This window comes from Periplaneta americana, chromosome 14 (genome assembly GCF_040183065.1).
Source record: "Periplaneta americana isolate PAMFEO1 chromosome 14, P.americana_PAMFEO1_priV1, whole genome shotgun sequence".
NCBI lineage: Eukaryota > Metazoa > Arthropoda > Insecta > Blattodea > Blattidae > Periplaneta > Periplaneta americana.
The window spans coordinates 32,246,404-32,266,923 of NC_091130.1; the positions used below are offsets into that span (position 1 = coordinate 32,246,404).

General features: G+C 33.8%; 1 protein-coding gene across 4 annotated transcripts in view; it reads left to right on the forward strand.

The window, feature by feature from the left end:
• The window catches only part of Sec71 (ADP ribosylation factor guanine nucleotide exchange factor Sec71), an 88,959-nt gene extending 68,466 nt beyond the window's left edge, over nucleotides 1-20,493 (forward strand). For 2 of the 4 annotated variants that reach the window (XM_069845193.1, XM_069845194.1), the window contains one exon: nucleotides 6,120-20,493. In XM_069845193.1, the coding sequence (XP_069701294.1) occupies nucleotides 6,120-6,275 (156 nt within the window). In that variant the 3' untranslated portion in view covers nucleotides 6,276-20,493. The remainder of the gene's footprint in view (nucleotides 1-6,119) is intronic. The other 2 variants (XR_011335803.1, XR_011335804.1) reach the window with 2 other exon arrangements.
• Nucleotides 20,494-20,520: the final 27 nt, after the last annotated feature.

Consider the following 20,520-nt stretch of genomic DNA (forward strand, 5'->3'; position numbering starts at 1 on the left):
CGTCTCTTTGCTTACGTCTTAGGAAGTGAAGGCTCTATAAAGTCTAGGTAGGTAGTATCGTTCGCCATTTTTGTTCTTTCGTTGCCAAGCTACCATACGAGGAATCTATTTGCCACACCGTTAAACATTATCATGTCGTAGCTCCTATGATAATAAATCAAACGCCCTGTAATTCAGCAAATAATTGAGCGGCAAATAACGTCTTCGTGTGCTTTCTGCGAACGCCAACGAAAGAGCCAAAATGGCGGGCGATTATATTAAGTATTTATCGAGCCTTAAGAAATGAATAACGTCTTCATAAGCGAATCACAAGGTGCGCACGTTTAAATGTAGCCGACCTGCAATGTGATTAGCTACCGGAAATTAGAGCGACGGGACTATAGTTATTATAGTCCTGTCGCTCTAATTTCCAGCAGCCAATCGCGTTGCAGGTCGGCTACATTTAAACGTGTGCGTCTTGTGATTCACTGATTCATTTCTTAAGGCTCGATAAATACTTAATATAATCGGCCGCCATTTTAGCTCTTTTGTTGGCGTTCGCAGAAAGCACACGAAGACGTTATTTGCCACTCAATTATTTGCTGAATTACATTGCGTTTGATTTATTATCATATGAGCTATGACATGATAATGTTTAACGGTGTGGCAAATAGATTCCTCGTATGGTAGCTCGGCAACGTAAGAACAAAAATGGCAAACGATACTACCTACCTATACTTTATAGAGCCTTCAGTTTCTAAGACGTAAGCAAAGAGGCGGAGTCACGCCGGAAATAACAGCGTCGGGACTATAGTAGGGCTAAGAATTGTATGCCGTTACATTGCGCTTCATGCATCTCTGACTTCAGGTACCGGTACGTAATTGCGTTGGGGTGGGGAATTTCAGTGTGTTTCGTTCAGCAGTGAACTTTAGTTGATCGGTTACATTACGACCGAATACTGCTATTCGTAACAGGCAACATTCAACGTCCTGTAAAGGAGAATAATAGCAAGATGCCGAGGACGAAATTTGTGACTTAATTTCAAATGAGGAAATTTGTAATAATGATACAGATTTTGAGATAAATAATGCTTGTGTAAAATATTTCAAATATTCTCCCATTGTTTCTGCAGAAGTGGAACGAAGTTTCTCTAGATATAAGGCTGTTTTCTAGTAACAGGCAATCATTCTCCTTTGAAAATGTGGTTTGTTATTTACTGCAACAATATACGAAATGAAAAATTATGTAAAACAAAAACGTAATACACCATCATATTAACATAGTGAAATAATAAGGCCGATACTTGTCAATGTTATATTATGTGTATTTTCTACAGACAGAAATTAATATGTCTTTAAAATAGTGCAATTTTTCTTTAACAAAGAAAATTATGTCTTTAAATTTTTCTTTAACAGATAGTTGTGTTTCGAAGTCAAAGGGTGGCTTTCAGCCATCCAAATGCTGAGGACTAACGGTGATGATAAACACGAATTCAAACGAACAAAAGACACTGCGTTAACTCACCCCAACTCTGAGACGTACTCAAAGTTAGAGGCACACGAAGTGCACTGGTAGTATAACGGCATATATTTCTCAGGCCTAGTTATTAGATTAAAATCCCAGTGAATTTTTATCTTCTGCACCATTCCTATATAAATAAACATAACGACTGAACAGGAGTTCTTTCCAACTCAAGCTGATATAATAATAATAAATCTGTCATGCTGAATTTAGAAAAATTCAATTTTCAACAAATGTCATTGCCTTTTTCGGTAATTTTTAGACATATTCGGGAATGTGAATATGAAATGAAATTCAGGTATGCAGCTTCGGGAACATAGATTCGAGAAAAAACGGCTTTCAGGAAAACGATTTTTTGGGAAACTGGATATTCAGGGATACGGATTCGGGAAAATGGGCATGAACATTCTCTCCCTCTCTTAGCTGCATATAACTGGTTTACTGAAGTTAACATGGACAGCTTCGAATTTCCACAAATTTTAAAGTAGGCTGCATCTAAACAGAGGGCACATACTGTATTTTAGCTTTCTTACATTTTCACACAAAACCTGATTTCGAGAAAAATTGATTTAGAACATATAAATAACACACTGTGATTGTCCAAGAGTAACAGTGTAATATTGACTGGGTGAGGTCTGGTAGTTGCAGAACATTGTAAAAAAACCACTCAATATAATAGAATTACAGTAGAACCCTATGCTTACGTTTCTGCTATTTACATTTTCCCACCATTTACACTATTATTTTTCGGTCCCTTCAATTTATATGTTCATAATGTTATATAAACCTCGCATTTACATTAGTGTAATTTCAAATTTCCCGCAATTTACATAACTGTGAGCGGACAGAAAATGGCGTCTCAAATGCTAGGAAGTTAAGTGACGCATTTCGCAGATGCACTTGGATCATGAATTTTAATGTCACCAACATTCTACTTTTACAGCCAACGGTAATACTGATCAATGCTCTGCCCATCCTCAAACCTTGCACCTAAGGAATATTCCGTCAGAATTTTTGCCAGCCAACCGTACAAGCAAATTGCAGCCTTTGGAGTTAGGCATTATTCATGCTTTCAAGGCAAATTACAGAAAGAGTCTGGTGTAGAGGACTTTAACGTACATGGAGTGTAGCAAGGATGCGAAAGACATTAAGGTCTCAGTGTTAGATGCCCTCCATTTTATAGCAAAAGCATGGAGGGATGTGAAACAGTCTAGCATTATCAACTGCTTCTAAAAGAACCAGTATCTTTTCAAGAATGACTGAAGAAGAAGTGGATGTGGAAGTAGAGGAAGCAGGCCTACTTGAAAGTGGAGACTGGGGAATTCTTCAGCCAGGTGCAACATTTTCAGATTTCATATCTGTTAATGGTGTCTAGACTACAGAACAGTCGTTGGAAGAAATGGTTGACCATTTTCAAATTAACAGTGTGAATGGTGGTGACAGTGATGCCGACGATGATGATGATAATTGTGATATTATTGCCGCAAGTGTAGAGTCAGTTGCAGCTTTAGGAACACTGCTGAAATATCTTTCTGCTGTCAATGGTGATGATACTATTTTTGAGAATCTGTATGAACTCGAAAAACAAATTGCAAAACAAAAATAAAAAACAAACCAAAATATCAGACTTCTTCACAAGAAAAAACTAGTGGAAAAATGTAAATTCATTCTGTCGGTGAGTTTGTATCAAATAAATAAATTATTGTAGTTTTGTCATCATCATCATCCTTCACGAATTAGGCCTCTGTAGACCTGTTTCGGCCCCATCTAGCAGTCTTCTTAAAGGTCTTCCTGGTCGACGATGTCCTCTAGGTTTATATTGCATCATAATTTTTGGGATTCTTGAATTTTCCATTCTTCTTACATGATCTAGCCAATTGAATTTGTATCTGCTGATTTTTTCTTTTACTGACTCTACTTCTAATTGTTCTAAAATTTCTTCATTCCTTTTTCGGTCTAAAAGAGTATATCCTGCTGTCCTCCTCAAAAATTTCATTTCCGTTGCTTTGATTCTGTTCACGTCTTTTTTCTTTAATGACCAAATCTCGCTTCCGTATAAAAGGGTGGGTAATGCTAGTGTATTATATATTTTTATTCTTGTAGATTTTTGTACTAATTTAGCTTTTAATGCATTGTTTATTATTCCTAGAATTTGTGTAAATTTGGTAATTTTCTTGTTCACATCTTTTTCATTTTGATAAGATATTTCACAACCCAGATAATTGAAATTTTGCACTTGTTCGAGGCATTGGTTATTGTGTATTATCTTACTTCTGACTGGGTCTTGTCCTAAAAATGCCATTACTTTTGATTTTTGTGCTGAAATTTCCATCCCAAAATCTTTTAATATTTTATTTAATGTATACAATCCTCTTTGTAAATTATCCTCTGAATTGGAAATTATGACTTGATCATCGGCATAGAGTAAGGTATTTAATGTTAGAGCACTGGTTATTTTGATTCCTGATGTGTAGATTTGGTTCCATTTTAAAATAATTTCATTTATATAAATATTAAATAAAGTTGGTGATAGTGGACAACCTTGTCGAACTCCATTATTAACTAATTTTCTTTCGGATATACAGTTATTTATTTTGACACTTATTTCGCTGTCTGTGTAGATTTCTATTGTATTTTGCAATAGCAAATTTGGAATATTTTTTTCTTGTAATATGTCGAATAAAAGGTCTCTTCGGACTTTATCAAAAGCTTTCACAAAATACCACTAAACTGTTCCCCTCAATTTGCACTTTCCCTCAAATTATACCATTATTAATTGTCAAGCTTGGGCATGCCAAAGTGGAGTATTCACTGGGCACTGAACGAATATTGCACACTTTTATTACTGCCAATATGGCACTCACTATAAACCAATTTTCAATACTTTTATCACAGCCACGACACATTTCAATTCTTATTCTACTATATATATGGAGTTATCACTACATTAACACATTTAATATATTACAAAACATACACTGAACAAACTAAATATTGTTGTTGTTGTTGTTTTCTAATGCCAGGCGTTTGACAATAAAGTCATTTGACCTCTTGCACTCCACTATTTTTCAAAGATATTATCATGACCAGCCACTGAAGCACAGATTTTGAGATGTTCCGAATCCATTTCTTGGTTTGAGTTGCACAATGGACAGTTAGGGGACTGATATATTCCTATTCTATGCAGGTGTTTGGCCAAACAATCATGGCCTGTTGCCAATCTAAATGCAGCTACAGACGATTTTCGTGGTAAATCGGGAATTAACTGTGGATTTTGATGCAGAGAGTTCCATTTTTTCCCATGGGATTGTGTTATCAAATTTTGTTTGTTGAAGTCTATGTAGATTTAATAAATCTTTTCACAGAGTAATATGTAGATTTAGTAACAGGTCTGTAAGTAGCAGTGCTGCCCTTCTTTGCTAAAGCATCCGCATTCTCAAATGTAATTATTATGAAAATCGCCATATTTTCTTTCTGGCATTATGATCCACTTCCACTAGATGGCCCCCTACACAAGTGGCAGGATTGCCAATACATGCAAACGAAATGATACTAAATATGAGGAATGTTACTATAGGTGTGTAGTATTATGTGACAGATTAGGTTAGGTTAGATTAGGTGTGTATTATGTGACAGGTTAGGTTAGATTTGATTAGGTGTGTAGTATTATGTGAGAGGTTAGGTTAGGTTTGATTAGGTGTGTAATATTATTAATATGTTAGTGACACTGAAACCCACTGTCACATTAACGACAATTTTCGTATACAAGTAAGGTATGTATTTAGGGAAGGATGGGTGAGCACACAGCTCTCCCAGTGATCACATCAATTTTTACTAATCATTACTTTCATTTTATAGGTTATTTGAATGATTTTCAAAAAGATAAGGAGTGGAGTTCCTATGATTTCCAATTACCACACCAATTTTTGCTTGTCCCTTGAAAAGTGTAAAAGAGGGGTTCTACTGTAATTATATTATTTATTTGAATATACAATTTCTTGGACCCTATTTTACCCAAATGTACATTAGGGTTATAGTTATAGACCGATAGATAGTTTATATTATTACAAGGAGAATTCATTTAACGTGGGTAACCCAGTCTTGCTTCTTGAAATTAACATTAATTTGAATTAATTACAAGTTCTTAAATATATTGCATAAAATTACAAAACTGTTTATAACAGCACGTTTTTCTGAACACACTGAATAATGGTTTGTCATATATTACATTACAAAAATGTAAATGTCCGACCAAAATAAATCTCTTGTTTTCGAATACTGGACAATGAAACAAAAAGGTGATCCATAATTTGCTGTTCCTCACAGATACATAAGTAGCCATTTTCCTTATGTAATTTAAATCATTCTAAATAAGACCCAAATATCCCAAAAAAGATTTCTCTCGTAACTGAACCCTTTGTACTGCATAGCCACCGATTGTTCCACCTATTCATTATGTGCTCATTTATTTTTCTTTTCACATATGAATAAGGGCACAGACTATAGCTCAAATTGAAGTTGGAAACTGCAGCACTTTTTGTCAGTTCATCAGCTCTATTACTGTAATTATAACATAACCAATGAATTGATTTAGTTTTGTGTGGTTTGTATTTTTCAGTTTGCAGCTCACACATCTAGTTATTACCCTCTGCTATGTGAAATCATGTGCTTTGACTTGAAACCAGAACTACGGTCTGTGCTGCGTCGGTTCTTCTTGCGTATCGGACCAGTTTTCAATATTACACCTAGCAATCGTGCAGGTAGTGGACCATGATGCTGTGGGACTGGGCGAACTTATTCTCGCCCATCGATCATCACTTGCTGGGATATCCAGCAATCTGTAACTCGGGAAAGTCATGCTTTGTGCATGGAACCTCGCTGAATTCAGGCCATAGTGATGTGATGTACAGAAAGGTGAGCCTGACCTCATAGCTTTAAAAATACTATACGCAAGCTGATATTACTGTACTGCCTTTTAGTTATTCATCATCTTTCCATCTGTACATAGGTTTTGCTGACAGGAAGTTCATAATGTGACAATCAAAATTTAATTTTAGTTTTAGTCAAAAAGAAAAGTGTTACAAGCGATCTGAAGCCAGCAAGATTTATCACCAAAACACTGTTCTTCAGTCTGGACTTCTTTCTTAATCTACATGTTAAATTGTTTCATATTCATGAGAATATCCAAACATAAAATTGAATGATGCTCCAGTCAGTTGTTCAGCGAATGGTGTTAATGTTTAAATTATAATATGTTATTTCAGTTTATTTCGTTTTCTTTCAGATTTTATTACAAGCATTCACAGAGGACATGGTTTCCTTAAATACCAAAACTTCAGAATATCTTTGTGATTATCATGTATGAAAATTAAAACTTCAGAAACAACAGAACATAGTGTACCATTTCATTTATTCGAATTATCATTCTTGTACGGGATTTCATTTCTGGTTAAATAATTATAAACTGCATTAAAACTTTGCATATACTAGTGCTATGACTATAAGCGAACTCAGCTATGATCTCAGTTTTCTACTATTACATGGAGACAGTACTGCATTTAAACACATTTTTTTTGTTTTATCTCTTTGTTAAAGTTGAACTGAAGCAAGACAGTTCTGATACTGTGAAATCATTGTGTATAGGTTTTATGTATTCATATACAGTATAATCCCTCGTAACCGGCACCCAAATAACCGGCAATACCAAAACAACAGCACTTTTGGCTGGACAAAAGAAAAAGTTTAAATCTGTCAGATTGCCACATTAGAAAGTTCGCACGGACTTTAATTTTCAGTGAATATTCGAACCTAAAATTTGTGTATTATTTGTGTTGTGTGATGTGTTTTATAAAGAAAATTCACACAGTTTTTATGTTTGGGTCGTCAGTGTTGCCACATTAGGAAGTTCGCACGAATTTCGTTTTCAGTGAATATTCTAACCTAAATTTAGTGTTGTTGTTCTCTAATGATCGCAATTTGGGATCACTTAACCCATTTTGCTTCCTAAAATTAGTGTAGGCCCTATTATTTGTGTTGTGTAATGTGTTTTAATAAAGAAAATCCACACAATTTTTATGTTCAGTTATGTTTATGTTCGGGCTGGCAGTGTTGCCACATTAGGAAGTTCGCACGAACTTTCATATTCATTGTATATTCGAACCTAGAATTAGTGTATTATTTGTGTTGTGTGATGTGTTTTAATAAGGAAAATCCGCAAAGTTTTTGTATCTATTCAGTTATGAGCAAGTGATAGATAAATAAGCTCCATATGGCTGCAGTTTCAACATTTAGCATCATGAAATAGGCCTACTAACTTTTTTTTGTATATACTGATATTTATTCAATTATCTGGCAAAATCTCGTATCCGGAATTAGCCTGGTCCCTTTGGTGCCGGTTACGAGGGATTTTACTATACAATTAAATGTAAGTTGCAGGTAGTCTCACCAAGAATCTTCTATCTTCAGAGTTATTTTATATTGAAGATTATATATAAGTTTTGCACTTTCAAAATTTTCTATGTGAAAGCTTAGAAATGGTTCCTTAGTTCAAATCATATATAGTTTTTAGTACAAAATTCATAAAATAAAATGCACTAAAAGTGAGAATATTGGAATGCTTCGTTAAACAAAATAATGTACATTTTCTAAGGTATAAAAAAGATAAGAGAAGACAAACGTACGTTAAAAATAATAATAACAAAAAACAAAAAATGAACAAATTTTTCTTTGTACCAACACTTGAAGTGTTAGATACATTTCTTTCTTTTCGAGTTGAGCATATAACTTTTAAATTTTTCATGAAAATTTTCAAAATAACCTTGTGTTCTCAAGTGCCACTTTATTTAATTGTAATAGGGTACAAGGTAAATTTGTAATATCCTCTTTATTCTATCTTTGGTGTCCACGCTTGAACATTTTTGAACACCAGTTCATTAATCTTAATTATGAACATTTATGCATATTACATAATGATGTAATAAGTTCCATTTTTACATCTTTAGAACGAAAAACTTTATTTTCCTCAATTTTCTTTACCTTTCGTGATCAGTTTTAATATTGTTATGCATTTCTTCACTATGGAAATGAAGTACCTTAAATCATCTTGTGTGAAATACGGTCTGAAATGAAAGGGGCGAAATTAAATCTCTTCATTCATCATAAATAGAACTATAATTTTTATAGAACTACATATCTTATTACTTCTCATTTGCTGACCTAAAACACAAATCTTTTCAGATCAGAACTTTTATTCATACATATTTAACACATGCCACATTTTCCTACCATTTTATGGAACAATACGTATTTTGTAGTTCTAGCTTATTTGATATGTAATATAGTTACTTTTTGGAACATACAGTGTTTCAGTTAATAAAAATTTCATGTGTTTAGGCTAGCATTTTCTAGTATTGACAAATACATTGTAGAGACGTCTTTCTATTGTTTAGATTGTTTTTATAATTCAGCATATCATTTTAGGTGTAATCTTCACTGAATATAGTTAAGCTATAGCGAAGCTAAAAAGATAAATATAAGTAAATGAAACACAATTTTTTTAACATTTCCGGGAATTTTTATAGATAAAAATATAAAATTGAATGCTTAGAATGGGAAAGAAAATATTTCTGTTCTTTGTGATAGAAAGTATTCGGGAGTTCTAAAATATTAGTAAAATAACTTCGAAATGAGATTATTGTGCTTTAAGTTACAGTCGGGTAATTAAATACAGAAGTACCATGGGTAAATGTCTCAGATTGATGTGAATTTAAAGGAATGAATTCTATTACCTGATCATAGAAAAACAAAATGTTTTTATTGTTTTCAGAAACTCATCTTAAGAATGACTTTTCAGTGATAGTAAATGTTATAAAATCATAGCCACCATTATTATTATTATTATTATTATTATTATTATTATTATTATTATTATTACTAATGGCGGATACTTGACTTACGTCATTCACCCATATGAAGCCAGTTATGTAGACCAATTTACCAACAGAGTCATTGCCCAGGGTGCACCATGCAAGGCTGGTCTACTCTACACTCGCAATGCAATGAGATGCCATATGGGAACTGGAACTTCCAGAGAAAATCCCTGTTACCTGGAGCACGAGCTTGTCCAGCATGAGTTATAAATTGAGGGTACACCGGGGATCGAACCCGGGTCCACAGGATTATAAGTACAGCGATCTAGCCACTAGACCACTGTGGCGGCTCTCCAACTACACATAATTAGTTTCGTATTCGAGGATTTTCCCTACATACATATTAATTACGTTTATATTTCATTGTATTATATTACATAGAGTCCGACATCTAATCATAAGTAGGAAAACCATAAAGTGATGAATAAAATACATCGAAATCCACAAATAAAACTACCGTAATTCGTGAAAAAAGTCATTATTTAAATATGTAAATGGTGAAAAAGTCTGTATTTAAACATGTAAATCATGAAGAAAAAGTTGTAATTTAAACATTTAAATTATTTTATCAGTATTCTCATTCAGTAGAACTTCAGTAATTTGATTTTGTCGTTAGCAAGATACGGATCCATTCAGATTTAAACCAGAAAGAATTTCCGCTGACAGGAAAATTTTGATCTTGATGAGTAAACAAGTCTGGTAGCATAGATAGAGAAAAGTGTCACGTGAATATCAAAAACATTAGGTGTATGCTATTTGCACTCTATGACAGGCCGGTTGGCTGCAGAAATTATCAAAATACAGTATTCCTTAGTCTTCGTTGCGTACTCTTGCTGAAAATGTAGTAAATATCTTTTACACATTTCTTCTTGTACCTAAGCATTGCGCATGTGCAACATTTTTTACAGCTGAGCAGCCACATGTTTTCCACATGATAAAACATGAAAAACAGATCCATTCATTTGGTACTTATTTTGAATGTTTCATTGTCGAAAATAAAATAGTGGAATTTCGTGACCGATGAATGTACAGTTCGGCTATATTCATAAAAAGAAATCGCGTTTAACAAAATAAAAAAAATGGCAAATTCGCAAAAAACAGAAGAAAAAGCAAAATTCGCGACAATCATAAAATGTGTCTACAGAACAAGTCTTGTTCATTCATATAAAAATTTTCACTTCACTCTCTGCTTAAATTAGCAGAAATTCATGAAAAAAATCATTCGCGAAAATTGGGTACTTCTAATCATAAGTAATGGAAAGATAAATAACAAATAATATGTACTTTTAAAAGCTATATGGCATGCACATGAGTAAAATAAATTGAAATAGTAATATACTTAATACTATAACTGACTGGAACGAACAAATACTATCTGATAGTAATTGTTATGGTAATCATATTGAATTTTATTTACATTTACCTCTTAACGTTCAAGAACGTTTGAAAATATTACAATTTGACACACAACACAGTAAGAGGGTAAAACAAAGGATATTGGCAAGATATAAAATCTCTTGTAGTAAACAGATAATGTGTAATAATTTGCAAGTAATTGTAGTTTCCTATGATCTATATGTACTCGCAGTAAAGTACATTAATCTCATAAGATTGGCCAACTTGATTTGTATCATGAAAACTCTGCCTGTATCCATGCATCTGATGGCTGCTTATACTGCTTGTTCATAAGGCCATTTTAACAAAGCTTTCAAATTCCATCTGTAGGGGCAGGACCAAATATACCTTGCTCAACTCTGAATAAGTAATGGGAAATAATATTCACTGTCAGTGAAAATGACTTGCTGCTGCGTGTCTTTCTGTAAAGCTAAAAGAGGAAAACTAAAATGTCATGGTGTGAAATTCCTTCGAATAATGAATTACATACAAAGTGTTTAGCTGTTATATCCAGAGAAGGAGATAGCAAAGGAAGTAAATGTATTCGTTCCAACCGTTCTGTAGTTTGCAGTCTTCGTTTCGTAAAAAAAGATTTCAAAGGGAGGTCTAAAGTGAGAAAACTAGACAGGGTCTATTCTCTTATCTGGTGTATAAACAACCATCAACTTCAATAAAATTAAGTGGAAGAAGTGAGTTTCAAGCACAGAGACCTCTGATAAACGCCCTTTTGTCTCAAACTTTATTTTAGAAAATGGTAAGTGGTCACGAAAATTTATTATTGTATGAGAGGAGAAGTATTCTGTTGGTGTTAGGTCAGATGTGAGCGGGGTAGGTTACCGTAGAAAAATTGCTATCCTATTTGTATGTTAGGAGTGCAAAACTGTTTTAAGTACACACTTCAGTCTCAAGAATGATGATGATGATTTTTTTTACTAATGGCGGATATTGACTTTTCGTCATTCACCCATATGATGCCAGTTCAGTAGACCAATTTACTGACAGAGTCATTGGCCAGGGTGTGCCATAGGAGGCTGATCTACGTTACACCCATGGTGAGATGAGATGATGATGGAGATTTGTTGGGATGCCACAGAGGAACCGGAGATCATGGAGAAAACCTCTTTTGTTACCTGGACCATGGACTTGCCCAACACAAGTTATAAATCAGGGGTATACCGGGGATCGAACCCAGGTCCATAGGATTATAAGATCAACGCTCTATTAGCTAGAGAAAAAGAACTTTGTTTTCTTGTTCTGCAAAACCCCTTTCTTGGAAAGTACTGAAGCTGTATGTTCCTGGGGCACTAGTTCACTGGATGACAGACAAGATTATTTTTGTAAATCGCCAAAAACTGGTAGCATATGAACAGATCATGGTATCCTGCAGTTTTTAAGAACAAAAATAGTTAATTAACATTAAAAGTTCCATAAAATGCCCTCCTAGTAGTTAATTTGCAATTTTAGAGTAGACGCAAGAAGAGCTTGCCACAGTAAGCTGCGCGAACTTTAGGAAATGTTCGGGTGCACTCGACCTCGCTTTGATTCGATTGGCAAACTGTCGACAGTTCTCAATCGTCTGCTGGCTTGATATTTGGAGTGAGATTTATCACAGCACATGTAACGTAACCTAAACCTTGTTGCAGAGTAACTAATAACATAACATTGTTGAAAATACAGAAGCACGAATATTTTTACATATAAAATCACTGAATGAAATGACAAAGATGTTATAAGAAATATGTAATTGTGTAATAATTGATATTTGACGTTGTAATAAAACACTAATACTGTGTGATTTTATTAAAATGTTCCGATAACTAGGGTACTATGGTCGGTTTATTTCAATCTGTATATACTCCTTATGTTACGAACAGAGCCTGTTTCGTTTTTCATAAATTTATGAATGTTATAAATAATTCCCTAGTTTGACTGTATAACGTTTTATTAGCACTTCCTGATTTAGAGCCAACGGGGGGCATTGTTAAGTACATAGAATGTTATACAGAACTCTGCTATTTTACAAACACACTTTGAACTTTTGATATCAGGGATAAAACGCAGAATATGTAACGCAAATGCTGGCTTCTACCAGCTCTGCATAGTAACACTCCACGAAACGAACAGTTCAAGACCGCACTTTCGAATGCGCCCTGTAATCAGCATTAGGTGATTCATAGCAGCCCTATAACGAGCATGACGGCACAAGGACCAAATATCGTTCTCTGTGCATCAGTCAAATGTGCAAGCTTTCTTTGCGCTTCCTCTAATTTCAAAACTTTTAAATTTTGTCACATATTTGGCTTTTGCAACTGAGCAACTTATTGGCTTTCATATTTTAAATTTACACTGTGGAGTAACAATTAGTATACCTGACCGTGAAATAAGCAGGCCCAGGTTCAAATCCTGGTTGGGGTTTTTACCAGAATTTTCCCACAACCCATTAAGATCAAATGCCGAGTAACTTTTGGCGCTGGACCCATTTCGCTGACATCACCTTCATATCATTCAGAAGTCATATAACTATAGCAGTTGAAAAAGCATCGTAAAATAACGAATTGAAGACATCATATTTTAAATTTTGTCTATGCATGTCTAGTTGTATTTCCTCTTGTTTCTAGAGCAAAGAATATAATGAATTAACAAAGCTATTAAAGTTGGGAAACAAAGTAATATTAGGACTTATATCCAAAAGTGATTTCAAGGGCCATTAGGTGCTGCCATCTAGCAGCAATTTTTTCATATTCATGTTACATGTTTGACCATTGAATGAGCAGGCAGTATAAGCAGCCAGCGGATACATTCGAGCAGGTGATGCATGAAAACTATTTCCTTAACAGTTTATGAGTCACTGAAGAGGTTTCCCAGATTACTAATAACCAGACAACGAATTTTTGGTCCGTACACAGTGAAAAAACGTCTTGTCTCTTGGCTTACAGAGGGAGCATAACAATAAGTTCAGTGACCTCCCTGCAACTGACGTACAGTATCGGGACACAACATCCACTGTCTAATAATAACAAATAAATCCTTGAGTGGGACATGAAGCAGAAAATGATTCCAATGTTTATAATTCAAATATAAATTTTAAATCATTTTAAAAGTCAAATTTTAGATGACCTTGTTTGTTAAGTTTATTACCATTGTACTTTCCATAAATTTAATTTGATATTAAAGAATACGAGTTTTCTTTAACAGTTCCCAAACATAGGTAGCAGAATGTGCAAATAATTCACGTCTTTTGTTCTCATATGTCTGTTGAAAGTGGAGTCAAATGTACTGCAAACTATACTCGAAGTATTGTAAGCAAAGTTTTTTATTTTCATATTTATAGAGATGTATTTTTCTTAAACTAGTCTGAAATTTGATTATTGTTGTAAATTTCTTTCGTAAAATTTAATTTTTATGTTCATAAAATACGTAATAAAAGATTATTGTAGATTGCTTGTGCGTAAAATAACTTCTTGATCACATTTAGAAACCAACCATTCAAATGCAGTACTTGGTCTATGAATTCGTTATTAATGCTGTAGGAACAGGCAACTCTTACACAGTTATATATACTTCAATATTTTCTTTTGAATATTAAAAACTTAAAGCAGTGTTTTGTAGATATACGAGTAAAAAAGTGAACACCACAGTGCTGGATAGTAGTGATGTATTCTTTTGAAAGTAGATTTGTGGTTTTTGTTATTCAGTATCTACACTCAACAGAATCCTTAATTTAGTAGTACTGATGTACGTGTATTTTTTATGTAGAAGTTGTTTTAGAAAGTTCTTCTTAGATTTCTCAAAATAATAGTGTATTTCTTTGGTAATTATTCTGTAATTTTTTCATAAATTTTTCGGGAACATAATTGCCCTCCTCATGTCCTAAAACCAAACATTAATTGAGGACCGTTTTTGCAAAACTTGCTTACTTACTTACTGGCTTTTAAGGAACACGCAGGTTCATTGCCGCCCTCACATAAGCCCGCCATTGGTCCCTATCCTGAGCAAGATTAATCCAGTCTCTACCATCATATCCTACCTCCCTCAAATCCATTTTAATATTATCTTTTTGCAAAACTTGCTAACTGCAAAATTTGCAAAATTGAGATTTTGATGGATTTGTTAACATAAGGCAGGCCTCTACATGATGTTCGAAGCATCTTAGTAAAATTGGGTTATTTCTCTTCATTGTAGTGTGTCAAAGTGTGATCGTTTTTTCAAAACTTGCTTTCTGCTATAAGTGAGACATGCAGCAAAACTCTCCTGTAAAATTTAGTTTTTTTCAGTTAGCAAGTTTTGCAAAAATGGTCCTCAATTAAACACTGCATTATGTTGAATATTGCAGTAGCCTGGTTTATGCTGATCGCATTTCCAAAAGGCACTCTGTACAGATCTACTTAGTGGTAAGCTGTACAATAATTTCTGTGACTGTAAAAATGGAAATGGTACCTTTTTCTGCCTATCTGTAATGTAAAAAATATGCCTCAATATAAAATTATGAAAAGACAAATTATAAAAGACAATGCTTTTTTACAGTGATTCTCAGGCTTCCTCTTCAATAGTGAGTAATTCTTACGAATATCTAATGTGGTATGAATATGAAAATAATATTAAGAACAAAGGCCCTCTGATGTAGTTGATGTTGATTTCTTATGTTATGGTACAGTATTATCTTTGTATAAGCTAACAGTTCTCCATAAATATCGTGTAAATATTCGTCTTCTGTTTTCTAGTGTGTCACTTCAATAAATTCTGTGATCTAGTCTTCTACATTCTCAGAAATTCTATTCTCTTTGATTGTACAAATAATGTATTGTGCTAGTTATGTAAGCTACAAGACGGTATTTATCTGAAAGGCCACAGTTTTTTTTAATCAAGTCTTCAGGTATGTAGGCTAATTGAAAGTATTTTGTGTATCCAAGCATTAAGTTTAATACCTTTGTTGAAGAAGAAAATCAACATTGATATTTCGAACTTAAAATACGTAATTTTCATATTTTTTAAAATTTAAAATACGTAATCTTCATATTTTTAAAATACGAAATTGCAATTTTTAAATAGACTCGACTATTTCAGTAATTTTACAGAATAGAGCTATTAATAATCACTTATAAACATTATGGGTATGTAAACTTTATTTTTGTTTGTGTGTGTATATTTTGCTGTAATTCCAAGCGTAGAAAAAAAAATCAGCATAAGAACAATTACATCAACTGCATCAAGCATTATTTTAATTAGATTATTATTGGATTTATATATAGTTAGTATGGGCTATTCCATATGAAATCGATCAGTAAAAAACCTCGCATTTTTTTAATACTGTAATTTTTTCCCTTTTTATACAAGGTACTGAGGAGAGTGCATTTTCAAAAATATACTATCGAAAGTCAAACGGTTTTCGTACTTTTGAGTGACAAATTTACCGTATTTTATAAAAACAAGCCTCTTTCAGCGCTCAGAACTCTGGAACCATTTACTGCATAACATTGAACGGGAGCTCATTTTGAAGCTGACATTTAGTAGGTTATGATAAGAAGTAATACTTATTTTTATTGTATACAGAGAGACAGATAATCTGTAAAAATGTAAAAAATATTGAGAAAAAAACCTTGCATTATTAAGAGGGATTCGGCATTGTTTGCTTAGTGGCTGGACAATAAGTTTCGAGGATATTAAATAAATTATTTTCACACGCCTAGACTTGAACGGCACAGTACTACACGCACTGGCAGAGAGCTGAAGATCAGCGAGCATTGGGCGTCACTTTACTCCTGTGTTTATGAAAACTTGTGATAAAGCTAGCCCAGCCATGACTGCTAGATGACACATCACATGTTTGTCTCCTGGCCTTGCTTGTCTCAACTATCTACAGTCAGCTGGTTACTTCACGTGCGTACTATTTATTTTCTTTATTTGATATTTTCGATACTTTCTTACCAGTAAAAAATATGTGTTTATTTGTACTTTCAATGCGGAATCTAACCATATATTTTAAAAATATTTTTTCGTGGGCAAAGGCGTCTTAATGAAGAAAAATCTAAATTTCTCCATTTCCATAAAAAGAAGAAAAACTGTTTACATGTCAATATAAACTTTAATTTCTCAGCATCAAAATAAACCATGATTTTGATCATTGGGTGAAAGGGTTTCAGAGCCACAACAGTTTAAAGTTGCTAATTTTATGAAAATACGATAAATTTAAATATTTTAAATTTAAACACTATGAAGTTCTGATGTCTCAAACTTTGCACAAAGCATTGTATCACAGTTGTCAACGGACAGAAAAAGTTTCATTGTATTTAAAAATTGCAAGGTCAATTTTCTCTATATTTCGGTCGATTTGAGATGGAATAGCCCGTATACATAATTAAGACAGTGATATGGGGATCACTGCTACATGAATATTATGATGAATGTTTTTATTGTGTCTGGATGTGTATAACTTGGTTCACTTTTCTCACTTATCTTAGTACAGTGGACAGTTTGGTGTTTGGTGCGATTGATTGAAGTACGTCACCTATTGAACTAACTGATTGAAAGTCTTCACTGGTTAAAATTAAAACATAACCTAAACATGGTCACCAAAAAGTATTTGTGGAAATACCTTGTGTAGAGGACCTTGTTGGATCATGATTTCATACACTTGATTAGAAATGGACACTAGATGCTGAATTCACTTACCTACTATATTTAACCTTTTTCTCATTATTAGCTTTCACTCGTAATTAAGTGCTGGGGTGAATTGTCCAGTCAGCAGTTTTTTAATGGCATATTAATAAGGTGGATGTAGTAATTCACACTTCATTCTCACATGACAAGTTTTTAATCTAAACAGTTGTAGATAATTATTTATAATGAAGTTATACTTTTCTTAGCTACATTTGAGAAGAATTCTTACGAAATATTTGAGTTTGCCTCCAAGTGAGTCACTTTCTTCAGGCCACAAAAGGAGACTTTCTGTATGGATTGTTGCAGCCATTTGCTTTCGCTAACAGCAAAATAGTTGACACAACGTTAGTTTATGAATAATAATTCTATATATTAATTCTAAAATGTTGAAGTGAACGAAGATTTCAGAAAATGACCGTTTATGTAGAAAATGGGAGATCTTTATAACATTGAAAAATCTGAGTGCAATATTTATACAGGTTGATTCACGAGGAAAGGTAAAAAATTTAGGATGTGAATTCTGAAGTCATTCTCAATCAAAAAATTCATATGAATATAGGTCCGTTTTCTAATGGTTACAGAGATATTGCTCTTTGATTTTACAAAAACTTCTGAGATTCCATTGTACTTACTCGCATTTAGAGACAGATAATGAACAAATTTAAAGTTTATATTCACGTATGCATACATACCTAATATTCTAGATTTTGGGGTCGATGTTTTCGCACATTTTCAAAGGTACCTCCTTCTGCTACAATGCACTGTTGCTCTCGGGCGTGAATTGCGCTTGTCGCTCGGGACTGTTCTTATGCCGCATCCAAAATACGGTTGATTAGCACCTCTCTTGCTTTCCCCTTCCTTTGTTATACCAAGTCTTTCATCCAACCTCATAAATAATTTTCCATATGGTACCCTTCTGTTTGGAAAGCATCGTTCATATTCAGCGACGGCATTCAAGGAACTTACATCGGTCAAACCATAAACATACACAATGTCGGCGAATTCTGTAGTCGAAAATTTATAAGGCATCTTGAAAAACACAACTTAACACTTTCGATAACTGTACCTATATAATGTGCCGCTTCTGTGTGATTACATCAGACAATGGCAGGCAATTGGACATTTGTAATGCCCCACCACCCGGTTTGTTTCTCTTCTCTACATCGCTCACAATGCAGATTCCAATGTTATATCATTCATTGCGGTATCCACACCTGTGGAGTAACGGTCAGCTCGTCTGGTTGCGAAACCAGGTGGCCCGGGTTCGATTCCCGGTCGGGACAAGTTACTTGGTTGAGGTTTTTTCCGGGGTTTTCCCTCAACCCAATATGAGCAAATGCTGGGTAACTTTCGGTGCTGGACCCCGGACTCATTTCACCTTCACCTCATTCAGGCGCTAAATAACCTAATCTGTTGATAAAGCGTCGTAAAATAACCTACTAAGAAAAATAAATTCATTGCGATCCGTGACCTTGTCTCATATCTCACATCAGCAGCATATGGTAATGTCTGATTCACATTGGGGCGAGATGTTTTACCAAAGAAATGCACCTAGCTCTGCCATCGTTCGAAAACGGATCTATGTTCATATGAACTTTTTCACTCAAAATGGCCTGAGAAATCGCATTTTAAATTTTTTACCTTTCCTCGTGAATCACTGTGTATGTATAAAGGTCAAGACTACAGAATTAAAATTTTTTGGAGAGAGAAATAATAGTAGAGATTTCATACAATATACTAAATAGAATGCACAATACAAATTCCTTCAGACCTAAACTTAAAATATGAATAAGCTCCAACAAGAAATATGGTTTTTCCGGAGTCTTAACCAACCCAAAACTGGATATTAACAGCGAAAACACAGAGAAAAGATCTTGAAATCGTATACATTTTAAGCAAATATACGTAGACATGGAAATCTGCAATTCATTTTTGATTTCTGTTTGATCTCTACTCTGCAGTCCAAGATATCTCAGGAACAGAAGACAGCGTTAATCTGATAATGTCAAAGGCTTTACTCAGCGCTAATTGGCAGATGGAGAAAATGAGCCACTGTTTTGGCAAACTCAGTGTAGTATTCGTTATCACAGAAACCTCTGTACTCTAGGGAATTCTTGCGTTGTTAGTATTTATAAAGTATTCTATAGAAAGGCAATTGCAGTGCCATGATTCTTGAGTACAGAGTGTTTTTGGTAAGACAGAGAACAAACTATAAAAACATACACTTTTACGTGAGACGTTTGTATCTTTTTGTTAGTTCATGTACGTATTACACAATTCTCAAAAGAAAACGAAAACAATCTCTCAATTAAGTTTAAGGATGTAATAGTGTATGAACTGGCATTTTGTGGAAATAATTATCTGGAAAAATAATATTTTCCGCAATAAAATATAGTACCTTCTTAATCTTAGTTGTCATTCCACATATTTTCTACAATCTCAAACCGGAACTTTAGGCCACAAATTCTTTTTCTGTGTATTCATGGTGTGTTGTGAATTTTGGTATGTTCTCGGTCTATCTCAGCTTTTGTAGATCTTAAATGAGTATGTAGAATTTAAGTTAAATTTATAGGAAAATGATTGCAAGCTACTTTGTAGATATTGTTTCTATATATATAAATAAAGTTCATTCTTCTGTTTTTATGAAGATATGTGTGGTGATCTGGGAAGTAGTTATCGTTTAGCTATGTTGCTTATCTTTTTGTATACAGCAAATAAAGTGTTTTGTACATAGTACGAAGTTTATGGACTGACCTAAGTTATTGTATTGTATTGTATTGTATATTAAGGAATCAAATCTTTTTACCAAACAAGTCAGTTCAAGACTATTAGTTATTACTAACAAATGTATCTAATTAGTGAATATTGAAGTAGAATTAAGTTATAAATCTTTGTAAATAGGGACAACATTGTGATCAATAAAGGTAGAGGAAAATGTTATTTATGAATCAACAAATTTGTTCAGTTTTTATTCTCATTGGAGAAAATAAAATTGGCAGTTCTTCTTTGTTATTCTGATGCTTAAAATTTGAATTTCCC